At 36.6% G+C, this 14,150-nt stretch overlaps 1 protein-coding gene across 1 annotated transcript; it reads left to right on the top strand.

Moving 5' to 3' along the window:
* The first annotated feature begins 2,927 nt into the window (after nt 1-2,927).
* On the top strand, nt 2,928-9,765 carry LOC145107930 (uncharacterized). The gene is made up of 9 exons (XM_079044892.1): nt 2,928-3,281; nt 3,600-3,707; nt 3,794-4,076; nt 4,188-4,225; nt 4,304-4,456; nt 6,418-7,864; nt 7,956-8,964; nt 9,033-9,116; nt 9,246-9,765. Exons 2-9 carry the CDS (start codon nt 3,649-3,651, stop codon nt 9,308-9,310), a joined length of 3,138 nt encoding a protein of 1,045 aa, XP_078901018.1. The 5' UTR covers nt 2,928-3,281; nt 3,600-3,648; the 3' UTR covers nt 9,311-9,765.
* The last annotated feature ends 4,385 nt before the right edge of the window (nt 9,766-14,150 follow it).

Raw genomic sequence — 14,150 nt, forward strand, 5'->3', positions numbered from 1 at the left:
CATGGAGTCTATTAGGAGGCCTAGACTTCAAATCTGGACTTTGTGAGGTCCAGAGAGTCCAAAGATTATAGCTTTATTCAACCATATAAGAGTTATTGTGGTTAAACATCTTTGTTAGATTTGTATTGGCATTTAGAGCATCATATGCCATGCATGGACGTAAAGCTCATGACTTTATGTGATAATCGAGCCCTGAGAACGTAGATCTAGAGTTTGGGAAGGTTTTCTGCCTTGAAATAATCTGAATGAGAAATGAGTTTGAATGGACTCGCCGAGTCGATGAGCCGACTCGACGAGTCAATTAGGGTTTGTCCCGATGAGCTTGATCATGTGATAGCTCGGTGAGTTGGGGGTCAACTCGGCGAGCTAAGCTGGACCTTCACAAGGCTTCCAAGGAAACGAGTGGACTCGACGAGTCAAATAGGTTCACTCGGCGAGTCGGGTCAAACATGGACTGTTGACTCGAGATGACTTCTGTTGACTTTAGGGTTTGGTCAAACATGAGTAATGGAGACCATGGAGGGGTAAAATGGTCTTTTACCCACTTCAAGAGTTAGAAATAGGAAGAATAACCTTTGGTTTATTTAGAGTCGATAATCGAGTATTTATTGAGATAACTACCCTATGTGTTAGGCGGTGGCTAGTTCGAGATTCGAGTTCGAGGATGATTGCTTGTTGTCGAGGTGAGTCTTCTCACTATACTTTACCTAGAGTGGTATCTACGTGTGACCAAAGGGTCTTATGTGTTTATTTGAGTACTGTGATATTACTGCGTTATGCCTGTGTGATTTATGTTATGTGTTCTTCAGAGTTTACAGAGTTAGGACCGGAGGGTCCACAGAGTGAGGACCGGAGGGTCCACAGAGTTAGGACAGGAGGGCCCATCAGAGTTGTGAGACTGGAGGGTCCCACTGAGACACATTGACCAGAGGGTCTTACAGAGTTATAGCCTCGAGTGGCTAATGTGTTGCATGTGGCATTTTGGGGAACTCACTAAGCTTCCTGCTTGCCGTGTTATGTGTTATGTGTTTCAGGTTTTCTCAGGATCGCGGGAAGGGACCGGCTTGATTGTACACACCAGCGAAAGAGTTATGTTTTGAGGATCCTGGATTTTAATTAAATAATTATGGAGTTGCGAGTTGTAAATTAAATAAATGGGACTTTTGTGAAATGTGTTAGAAGAATTATGTGATTTTAAATGAAAATTTGTTTGAGAATTTTCGGTGTTACAGATACATTATATAAATTATAAAAATAGTAAAATATCGGCAATGGAGACAGTGGTGGTGGTCGTGGTGTCGGTGGTGGCGGTGGTAGTGGTGGTGGGTGATGACAGTGGTGGTGGTGGCGGTGATAGTGATGGTGGTGGCGGCGGCAACAACATAGCGGTGGTGGGCAATGGTGGTGGTGGAGGTGTCGGCGGTGGTGGTAGTGGTGGTGGTGGCGGCGGTAGCGATGGTGGCGACGGTAGTGGTGGTGGTGGTGGTAGTGGTGGTGGTGGCGGTAATAGTGGTGGTGGCGGTGGGTGGTGGCGGTGGTAGTGGTAGTGGTGGTGGGTGATGGTGGTGACGATGGTGGTCGCGGTAGCGACAGTACTAGTGGTGGGGGTGGGTGGTGGTGACGATGGTGGTGGTAGTGGTTGTGGGTGGTGACATCGGCGACAGTGGTCGTGGTGATGGTGGTGGTGGCGGCGGCAGTGATGGTGGTGGTGTTAGTGGCGGTTAGTAGTCAATAGTAGTAATGGTGGGTATTGTTTTTCCCCCGAATTCTATTCTTATCCTGCCAACCAAACGCGTCTTAGAGAAAATAATTGCAATAACTAATCACCCAAAGTTTTTTTTTTTTCAAAAAATAGCTTAAAATACCAAAAATAGACATGATTTTCGCCGGTGGCCACTTACGAAAATCATGTTTTTTTCGTTAAATTTGAACATTCATAACTCTTTAATATGAATCTCATTCAAGGTTTTTTTATTTTTTTATTTTTTTTCAATTAAGGATATGGATTGACATGTTACACTTCAAATTTGGATGTGGCCAAGTTATATATTTTTAGCTCCAATGTATGTTAATCGGTAAAAAAATATTAAAAATGACCCAAATTTAACCATTAATAACTCTTTTAGTTTGAGTTGATTTTTTTTCTTATTATGTTCTTTATAACAAAGGCTGTTTATGGACATATCAAACTACCAATTTGAATGTGGGAAATTCATATATTTTTTAGCTTTAAAATACATATTTGGTGAAATTTCATAACAATAATCAGATAATTTGACTTTTTCAAATCATAAGGTAACCTACAAAAAGCTCTAAAAAAATTCTAAACACCTAGATTTTTCATAGAAGCTGATTACGAAAATCTAAAAAAACAAAGAAAATTACAGATATGTACGGGGGTGTTTGACTTAGCTTTTGAGAGGCCAAAAGTCATTTTAGGAAAAGATCAAAGGTAAAAAATGTTTGACAAAAGATTTTTAAAAACTACTTTTGGATTTTGGATAGAAGGAAAATCAACTTTTTGGAAAAGTCAGGAAAACTGACTTTCTGCGACTTTTTCAAAAAAGACTTTTGGACTTTAAAAAGCTAAGCCAAACACCCCTATAGATTTTAAAAGTTCACAAAGATTTAAAATTTAAAAAGACAGAAAATTACAGCTATGTAGATTTTTAAAGTTCACAAAAATTTTCGCAGTATCTAAAAAAAATTACAACCAAACTGGATATTAACAGATGTTGAGCAACGTAAATTATTTGGAGATTTAAAAAAAAAAAAAAAATTCTTTTTGGCTATTTTTTAAGATAAACCATGGTTTGATTATATTTTTTCAAATTATAATGTTAAATGCATGATGCAATACAATTGATTATGAAACCCACGAATTAGGAAGCAAGAGTCAACTATTGTTCCTTTCCATTGGTCTCCATCGACCCCAGTTATTTCCCATTACTGAATTAAAATTATCTTTGACTCACCAACAACAAGAACACCCAAATCACTCTAACCATTTTTTCTCTTTCTCTACTGTTTTCTCATGCCATGATTCTTAGAGGGAGAGAGAGAGAGAGAATGATAACGGTGATCCAGAGAGCAGTTAAACCGAACACAATCTACTAACTTAGTATGGTTTCCGTCTTTCTTCAGTTAAACCCTGAAGAAAGAAAAATTCAGTTTTCATTTCTTTGAATACTCAAACGGGAAACGACAATGTTGGTCCGTATTTGAAACGCAATCGAAGATCGGTTGTGGCAATTCAAGATCCCAACATTGCAATTATCAAGGTACGTTCGATTTTTTGCTCAATTTCTTGTTCTGGCATTTGAATTTCGTTAGGGTTTTTAGTTGTAATCTTTATTTTATACATCCAGTTTCCTCTTCTTCTTCTTCATACGATTATGTCAATTCTCGCTTTACAACTGACTGATTTAGCATTTCAATACGGAGAATCGGATCCGTTTAACTTCCGAATTTCAATTCCCTTGCCTTTTTTAGTTTGTGTTTGGTGAAACAGTCCACTTACGAGTTTAATTAGTAAAAATCGGTAACATCAATTCGTTATACGACTTAATAATTCGCTAAATGGATGTGAAACTTTACAGTTAATTGATACCCTGATATGATCATATGAAGAACCAGAAGATTTGAACGATGAAATCCAACACGCCTCTTGATTATGCAGCATTCCATCTCTCACCAAAACGATCAAAGTAAGCTCTTTATTTACTTATTTCATTTCAATTGGTAGCTCTAAATCCTCATTCACTTACTTTTTTTCGTTTACTTTTTCATATAGATGTGAACTATATGTGTCTAGTGGTGGAAAAACTGAAAGGATTGCATCAGGTTTAGTGAAGCCATTTGTGACTCACTTGAAGGTCGCTGAAGAACAAGTTGCATTGTCATTTCAATCTATAAAACTTGAAGTTGATAATCAAAAAAAGTTTGAAACATGGTTCACAAAAGGAACATTGGAGAGATTTGTACGTTTTGTTAGTACACCCGAGGTTTTTGAACTAGTGAGCACCATTGATGCTGAAATGTCTCAACTTGAAGCTGCCCGCAAAATATATTCACAGGTATGTAATTCTTTTGTATGCGAAGAGGGAATGGAATTGAGCATTACACCGGAATGGAATGTGATTCCTGACGTTCTTTTTCTTATTGTAAGTTTTCGTAAATAATTGCAGGGATCATCAAGCTTAGGAACAGGGGCGGATGCAACAAAGTGAACAACTCTCTTCCTTCACTTTTTTTTTTTTAAATTGAAAAATAATTTGCATTTCTTAATATTGTTTTATTATAGGAAAGAACTTTTAAGGGCAATTGATGTAAGGCTGGCGACTGTGAAGCAGGATTTGGCTATGGCTTGTGGGCGGGCAGGGGCAGCTGGGTTTGACCATAAATCAGTAGTTGACCTTCAATTGTTTGCAGAGAGGTTTGGTGCCACTCGTTTAAAGTAAGAACTCTTCACATTCCATTGCTTCTGGAATGTTGTTAGATACTTGCTCTGATACCATGTTAGATACATGGGATCCTCTAATTTTTTTTTCAAAAAAGCAGAGAAGAGACTCTGACATATATATATATATATATATATATATATATATATATATATATATATATATATATATATATATATATATATATATATATATGGATCAAACTGTGTCAATGTGTCAAAGATACATATGTGAGACTTAACCACTCACATTTTTAAATTTTATAATTTAAGTAATTGTTAATATTATAAATGAGTAACTAACTATTTCTTTTTTTTATAACACGTCATTATTTAAAACAAAAGGTAATATAAGAAGGTAAGTAAGTGGAACGTTTTGTTTATTAATATATTATGAACAAAACGTTCTAACTGATAGTATTTTTCTTTAGAACAATAAAATTTTTTAACATATCAAATGGTTAAACAACCAACTTATAAGTTCAAAAATAAGGTTTGTATTTTTGGGAGATGGGTGGGTGGCAATAAAGTCTAACTTTAAGCTATTGAATTCATTAATCATATTTTAAGGGCATTGCTACTTTCGCATTTCTTGCTCTAGATGCTACAACACTTAGCTTTTTTGGGTATACGCTACAAGGTTTTCTTTTTGGAATTTTTTGAGTTAAGATGATCTATTTGCTAGTTATTATTGTAATTAAATTTGGGTTGATATTATTGTAATTAAATGTTTAACATATGATCAATTTTATCAACCTTTATCATCAAACATCACATTTTTTGTGATAAACAACTTTTGTTTAGTTAATTTTTCTCACTTTAATCTAATCGAAATATTTATTTAGATTTATTGTACTAAAGTAAACCTGTAAAGATAATTAGCTCAAAATATTTGAAAAATGATACTTCCCCAAAAAGGGTAAAATTTCCATATTGGGCTGCCTACGAAATGCATAATTTTTTTCAAAGTTCTTACCTTTTTAATCCTATTTTTGTTTTTGTTCGTTAATGACTACGATTTTAAATTAATAACTCTAGTTTTGAGCTGGATTAATTTATTCTTATTAATAATTATTAAATTAATAAATATTTCAGTGTAATTTTTGTTTATAAGAACCGTGAACCGGGGCATCGGATCCTTAGCTGGTGAAAACACTGGTGGGCCGTGGACCGGCCACGTGCATTATGTATGTTTCTGCATTCCGCCCCTCACGGATCATTTGTCTTCAAACCGGTTCAATATTTTATTTCATTTTAATAAGATTAATCAAGGCAATTTTTAGTTTTTGGATCTTAAAATCAGTTATAGGTTGTATATTTTGTCAATAACAGTCAATATCTTACCAATAAACATTTAATAAAGATTACAGAAACTTGTATTCATTTTAAATTGCTTGCTTTGTAATATTTTTAATGTATAATCAATCATATGAGTTCTCATTTTCCCTTAAAAGAAAATATTGTTGTACCATTTTGTCGTTAAAGTGTACATCGATTTCATATTAAAAAAATGTGACATAACATAATGAGGAAAGATTCTTCTTTGCGTTTGTTGTTTATCATTTCTTTTTCTTGAAAGCAAATTTTTAACACTCCTTCATTAGCAATTTGGTACTCATTCCTTTTCAAAAAATATTCTTTTTTATTCTTGACGCTTGAAAAGGTTGAAATTTCTCTTTTTTATCCTTAAATTATAACTAAATACAAATAAAATTCAAAACAACCAAGTCCTTTTTTCTATAGTATATTCAATAATTTTGCCTTTTACCTTTTTATTAAAAAATTCTAGCTATTTCAACTTTTTACAATATTTATTTTAATAAAAAATATTTAAAGAAAAAAAAAAAAAAACACATCACACGTAGAACTGGAAATTTTTCTGACAGCTACTTGCAGTTGCAGTGTTTTTTTCAATTCTTTTCGTCGTGAGGTTTAAATTTTTTCCAAATTTGATGCAGCGAAGCTTGTTCTCAATACATTTCACTCTACGACAGAAGGCCGGAGTTGTTCAACAATCCATCATGGAAATCCGACGTCGGAGATCAAGCAATCCGGTCATCTTACACCTCCGACGACATGTCTCTCGAAGATGATCCACCAACCACCACCGCTGAACAACCTTCATCAACCACTCCCCAGCCACCCAAATTCCTCTCCTCCTCCGCCAGCTTTCCTTTAAGAAGTGGTGGCGCTCAGAAAACTCAGGAACCCAGTGTCCATGCAGAGTATGACTCTGATTTTGTGAAAGCGGAAGAGGGTGGTGGCGCATCGGTACCTGTGCAGAGTCAGACAGCCACTCAGACGACGTCGTCTTCCAGGCGGCTCAGCGTACAAGACCGTATTAACCTTTTCGAGAGCAAACAGAAAGAGGTGGGTTCGGGTTCGGGTTCCGGTTCCGCCGCCGGAAGTGGCGTTTGCATCAAACCGGAGCTTCGTCGGCTCTCTTCTGACGTTTCACATTCTTCATCTTCTCCTTCGCCTGTTTTGAAAAGATGGAGTGGCGACAACGAGAAGAAGGAAAAGGAAGATTATAAAGATACACCGACTTCCATTAAAACTGAGGTCCCAAAAGATCAAACAAATTCAATCATCGTACAGTTGACCTTTTCTTCTTCGGTCAAATCTGAAGAATCCTTGGGGTCAACATCAAATCAGCCGACTTCCACTTTGGAAAAAACTCCGTCGTGGACATCATTAACCAAATCCGACGATGATGATTCCTTGACTAATTCCCAAATCAATTCCTTTCATGAACGATTTCACAAATCCGATCTAACAAATAAACCCAATCCTTCATCTGAGATACATTCAGGAACGATGATGTTAAGTACTCATCCGAAGAAGACGCCATTAGATTCAGGATACAATACACCGCCACCTTCTGGTAAATATTTCCATGGGGGATCGGGATCTGGATCGAGAAACATGAAAGGGAATCAAGAACTCAACGACGAACTTAAATTGAAAGCAAATGAACTCGAAAAGCTTTTTGCAGAGCATAAGCTTAGAGTTCCCGGAGATCAAACTAACGCTAATAATCGTCAAATCAGAAAGCAGGTCGCCGCAGATCCTGTTCCTAGTCCTAATCCTACCCCTGAACCGCAATTAAGATCGGAAACGGAATCCCCAACTCCAATTCCGATTCCAGTGACAGAAGTTGAAATTCCTGATGATTCTAGAGGAAAGCTATACGATAGTTACATGAAGAAAAGAGACGCAAGACTAAAGGAATCATGGGATTCTAAAGAAGCTAAAATGAAAGCCATGCATGATACGCTAGAACGTAATAATACCGAAATGAAAGCAAAACTTTCATGGTCTTCAGATAGACAGAATTCAAGCGCTCAAAAACGTGCAGAACGGGTCAGATCATTTAACGCACCTTCATCTTCAAAAAGAGACGAGGTATCAATATATCGTCATCATCTTTACTCTCCTTATAAATTATAATATGATCTTCTTATATTGTTTATACTTTATAAAACCTTAATGGCAGCCACTAGATTTCGGGCAACAAAGTAATAAAAAACCATTACCAGCTTCAATTCCAAGATCAGGCACCAAATTGGGGTCGAGTTCTGGGAGAAGAAGGGGACAAAGTGATAATGTTGTTGCACAATCTGTCCCTAATTTTTCTGATTTAAGGAAAGAAAATACAAAGCCTTATTATTCTGGAAAAGTGGGAGGTCGATCTCAGATGAGAAACTATACACGTAGCAGAAGTGGCAGTGCCAATGAGGAGACGCCACCTGTCAAACAAGAGAAACCAAAGCGGTTTCTGAGAAAGAACACGGGTATAGGACCTGGTTCGGGAAGTGTTGCTGCTAAAATGAAAGCTTCAATGGTGGTGTCTCAATCTATGAATGAAGAGGTAAATGTGATTGAAACAGTTGATGATGAAGATGAAGATGAAGAGTTTGATGATAATACAATGCAAGAAAAAGAAGAAGAAATTGAGTCAAGAATGAGTATTGAATCCGAAACATTGATTAATTCAGAATCAGAAATCCAAAACGAAAATGAAAGCATTTCAAAAATAGAAAACATTTCTGATATAATACCAGCTGCTGCTACAGTGAGTCCTCCAGATGAAAGCCCAGTGTCATGGAATTCTCGTTCCAATTACCCGTTTTCTGATGTGGATTATTCGCCTATGAGTATGAGGAGTCCAGGGTTTAATTCAAATGAAACAACAGCTGACGTGGCAAGAATGAGGAAAAAATGGGGGATTGCTCAAAAACCTAGTCTTCTTGTTGTTCCCAATTCATCCGGATCTAATAAAAAGGATATGACCAAAGGATTTAAACGGTTGTTGAAATTTGGAAGGAAAAGTCAAAGTCAAAATCGGTATAATGAAAGTTTGCCTGATTATATCTCTGCTACAACTTCTGAGGGAGATGATGACATTGAAGATGGAAGAGATCTTGCAAATCGATCTTCAGATGATTTGAGGAAATCGAGAATGGGATATGAACATGATTTGACCGATTATTATGCTGATCAAGGTAACCTACTTTTTTTTTAATTTAAAAATAAATAAATTAAATGACATTTTTTTTCTTCGAAAATTCAGTGCATACATTGCAGAGTTCGATCCCAGCACCTCCGGCAAACTTCCGGTTGAGGGAGGATCATCTGTCTGGAAGCTCCATTAAAGGTACTTTTTTTTATGGGTCTTTTTAGTGAAGATTATATAAATAAAAGTAATTTATAATTATTAATATGTCATTCCATTTTTTTTTATTAATAATCTTAAAGAAACCATTTTTTTGGTGAAATTCAACAGCTCCTCGATCATTCTTTTCTTTGTCAACATTCCGAAGCAAGGGAAGCGAATCAAAACCAAGATGAGTTGGTGGTATGATTTATGAAGGTATAAAACATTTGATCGTATTCATAGGTACATATATATATATATATATATATATATATATATATATATATATATATATATATATATATATATATATATATATATATATATATATATATATATAAATACAAAAAGGTTGATGGAGTTCATCATTTATATAAAAGATCTACATCATCATTATTATGTATATCTTGGTGGATTTGAATGGGATTTTGTGGCGTATTCTATTTGATGAGCAAGAAGAAATCCAAAATTGGTGGAATTTTGTTGATATGGATATTCTTCGTTTGCACAAGTATCATTGCGTGTTGGAATTTTGTTAGCTTCTTTGTTTTCGAGTCATAATCATGATTGGAAAGATGAATCTTTGTTCGGTTTAGTAAAACAAATGGCTACAATACAAATACAATATATATAATCATCTTTGTTTCAATCCGTTGGATTTGGTACTTTAAAGTGTTGGATATCTTGAGTATAATTCTATATACAATTATTATTATGTATAGCTAATTTTAAATGATGTCTAACAAATTTAAATGAGATATAAAAATAATCTTAAAACTAAAGTTAATACATTTTCAAGATTAAAGTAATATAGGTCGCATTTTATTTTTAATTTCGTATTTATTATACATATTGATTTCATATCAAAATTACAATTATTTTAAAAAAGCAAAAAAAGTTTTATTAAGATACGTTGAGATGTTGAAGAGATAACATCCAAAAAAATTGTCCATCTCTAGAAAACGCAGTGTCCATTTTAGAATATTTTTTCTTCCAAATATTTGTAATTGCTTTCGGACTTCAAAATTAGAGAAAAATAAAACTTTGATTAATCATTTTAATTGTTGACTAATATTTAAAACAAAAAAATCAAGTATTTGGTGTGCTGCAAAACATGTTTGGACTTAGGGCCGGTCTTAAAAAATTAAATATATTTAAAGGCTTAGGACAACCAAGAAAAAAATAGGTCATTATTGTTATTTAAAGTTTTTATTTTTAAATAATATATATATATATATATATATATATATATATATATATAATAAAAAAAATTAGGTTATGTGTAACTGTCCGCTTTACCCCTCAACATATCCTTCATGTTTGGATTCTTTTGGAGAGCATTTAGTTCATTGTAAAGAACTCTCGGGGTTCAAATACATGCACGATATGGATAAGGATGTTTTGTTTGACATATTTAAGTGTCGGGGTTTCCTTCAAGAAAGAGGTACCTGTGAATTTTTTGATTGACCCAGCAAAAGGAACGACAACTCTTAGACTCTTAGACTGGTTGACGTTTTGATTTTTAGATTGGTTGGAAGGAAACACACATGTGTGGACCTTACAAGGGTATCCCCTCTCGTGGGTTTGAGGGTTGGGGTTTCACGTCGGGATAGATTGTTTTAGAGTAAATTACACGAATGGTCCCTATGGTTTAGGGTAATTTGCGCGTTTGGTCCCTAACTTAATTTTTTAACTCGGAAGGTCCTTACTGTTTGTTTTTGTTACGCGCTTGATCCATGTCTTACGTAAAAAGACTATTTTTCCCTTGACTTTTTAATCTATTTAAATAAACACACCCCAACCCCACCCCATTCAACTTACCTTACCTACCCCACCATTTTTTCCTATTTAAATAATAATCATTTTAGGTAAGTCAGGGACCACACGCGTAACAAAAACAAAGAATAGGGACCAAGCACGTAACAAAAACAAACAGTATGGACTTTCCGAGTTAAAAAAGTAAGTTAGGGACCAAACGCGCAAATTACTCCAAACCATAGGGACCATTCGTGTAATTTACTCATTGTTTTAAAAGCTGCTATATGCAAGATCACCAAACTTGAAAAATGTTGAATGGAAAATCAATACATGTTTATACCATTTGTATTTGATACGTTTGGTTTCCTCGCACCAAATGCATTGAAGCTTCTTAATAAAGTACAACGGATCATGCATAACAATATTATATCCCCTAGATATATGGATGTAGTATTCAAAAGAAATGACTTAAGAGCACAACTTATTGTTCGTTGTCTTATCAGTCGTACGATGATAACTAAGTTATAATCAACTAATATTGAAATAGGCATAGCCATTTTCAAAAGTATTTGGCTTAGATTAACAATCAAATTTGCAGGCTCACATGTAAATCCCAAAATCCTCACATCAAAAGGATATTTATTTATTTATTTTTTAATTTTTTTAAGAGGTCGTTGCGAAATAAAGGATCCATAATTTTTACATGTAAAAATCTTAATTCTTATATTTTGACTTTATTAGAGGTTTGTAACACCCCAATTCCAGGTATGGATTTAAATAAAAGGCTATGTGGTTTTAAGTCCTACTCGACGAGTTAGTTGCCCTACTCGTCGAGTAGCAGCGGGCTTGATACGCGTGTTTAGTGACCTACTCGCCGAGTCCACTAAGGGACTCGACGAGTAGGAGATGGTAGATGAAACCCTGAATCCCGGGGTTTTGCACCCTATTTAAGGAATGATAAGCCTCCTTTGGCCTCTTCGCAGTCCATTGAGAGTCCAGAAGAACCCTAATTTGAGTGTGTGTGTATTCTTTGGAAGTTTAAGCTTGGAGGAAGATCTTTGGTGAGGAAATCTCTTGGGAAGCAAGCTAGTTGAAGAAAGAGCTTGTGGGTTACAAGTTCTGCATCAGAAAGGGGCACTATTGAAGGTATTAAATCGTGTTCCCTTGGCTCATTCTCTTCTTACCCCTTTTTGTGCATAAGTTTAGAAAAGGATTCTTGTGTTTAAGCCAAGATCTGAAGTTGTAACTTCAGATCTGGACTCCCCTTGGCTTCTGGATTCATAAAGCCATCAGCTTTGTCTAGTATGAGCCTTCTCTCAAGGATGTGACTTCATTGCAAGCTTAGTTGTGCCATTTTAGGGTCTTAAAGCCTTGCATGCACGTAAAGTTTGCAACTTTACATGATATGCATGCCTAGGGAAGTTGGATCTGCAATTTGGGGCCTTGGCATGGCTCAGAAAGTGTCTGCATGGTTAAAGGGCTGAAGAGACTCGGCGAGTCGCATCGTCGACTCGGCGAGTCATATGAAGATAGGCAGTGAACTCGACGAGTTGGATGAACAACTCGGCGAGTCCGATGAAGATTGCCTTGGGCTCGACGAGTTGGATGAACAACTCGGCGAGTCAGATGAGTTTTCCCCAAGTTATGAATGTGTGTGTAGCCGTCGTGTGCAAGAAGGAAACTCGACGGGTGGCCTTAGGGTTGGATCGAAAATCGGAGGAACTCGACGAGTCACCTCGATGACTCGGCGAGTTGCAAAGTGCTTTAAGGAACTCGGCGAGTAGCCGAGGATACTCGACGAGTCAAGGTCAACATTGACTGTTGACCTTGACTGAGGACCTTGACCTTGACCAGGGGTTGACTAGTGGGTTATGGAGTACCTTATAAGGTTAAGGATTTATGAGTATATTGTGCTATGGTATTAGGTGGTGGAGCCTGTGTCAAGTGATTCGATAGTGGGGATTTATCTACCGAGTCGACATTTGGAAGGTGAGTTATCCTCACTATATCGATAGGGTCTAAGGCACCAAGGCCGGCCCTTTATAGTTGTTATTGTGATGGTATGCTACATGTGGATATGATCTGTTAGATCGGAATCAGGATAGACAGTATGTTATGTTCGTATGATTCGTAGGGATTAATATGTCAGTGACCTGCTAGGTCAGTGCTATAGTGTTGAATGATTGCTTTGCTTGGTGATCAGTGAGATAGATATGTTTGATGATTGTATATGCCAGTATATGTTAGTTATGCGTACATGATTATTTGTTTGATGCCTGGGTTGAGGTGGTCCTGCTCTGTGCTGAAGGCCAACACACCCTATGAGCGGTCCGGGGAGATTGTACTCCCATGTGGTGGTCCAGTCATGCCGAAGGCTCGGTGTAGATTCAGTGGGACTGTACGCCCGGTAGGGCGGTCCAGTCAGGCCGATGGCCCAGTATGCATGTTGATTGATTGATTATTATGGATATGGTATTATCAGTGTGGTATTAGTATTTTGGGGGTAGCTCACTAAGCCCTCGGGCTTACAGTTTTCAGTTTATTGTTTCAGGTACTTCAGGAGTTCATGGCAAGGCGAAGGCGTGACCGTACCGCTCCTCATCCTTATGATCTGTTTTGGGACACTCTGATGGAAAAAAGATTTGAAAATGTTTTGTAAACAATTACTATTTGGTTTTTATTATGGATTGAAAAGTTTAAATTTGGCATGAAATTTATGGATGTTACAAGTTGGTATCAGAGCCTTGGTTTGAGTGCATTGGGGGAACACTCGTGTGAACCCAGTCTCAAATCAAGGAGGTTTTCGGAAAGTAAGATTTTTAAAATGGTTTTCAAAATAAAGGATGGAGGATGCAGAGGGTACGACCAGCCGGAGCCTGTAAGCAAACCCCAAAATACCATACAGTTATTTGATATTTTGATATGTTAGAACAACATGCTAGTGCTAGGCTAGGGGTCTTCAGGAATCGCATGTTAGATTTGCCTGATTATATGATGCCTATTAGCCTAGGGTTTCTTGTATATGGAATTGACATCATAACTGTAGATGTTTAGTGTATGCATCACGGTTGTGCATAATAAAGACCTCATAGCCTGAGAATGTTGATTCAGCCCTCGGGTAGGATCGGACATTCGAAAGTCTATTGGGTCCAGCGTTATGTGCAACAAGTATACACTAGCGCTGCAGGGGATGGTGAAAGTTTCATGGATGTGTGTGCTGTGAGAAGTGGTAAGACCAGTTGCGAGATAGTTGATATTCCTCTAGGGGTGAGGGTT

The sequence above is a fragment of the Lactuca virosa genome, chromosome 4, assembly GCF_052849685.1.
Source record: "Lactuca virosa cultivar CGN04683 chromosome 4, Lactuca_virosa_CGN04683_v6, whole genome shotgun sequence".
NCBI lineage: Eukaryota > Viridiplantae > Streptophyta > Magnoliopsida > Asterales > Asteraceae > Lactuca > Lactuca virosa.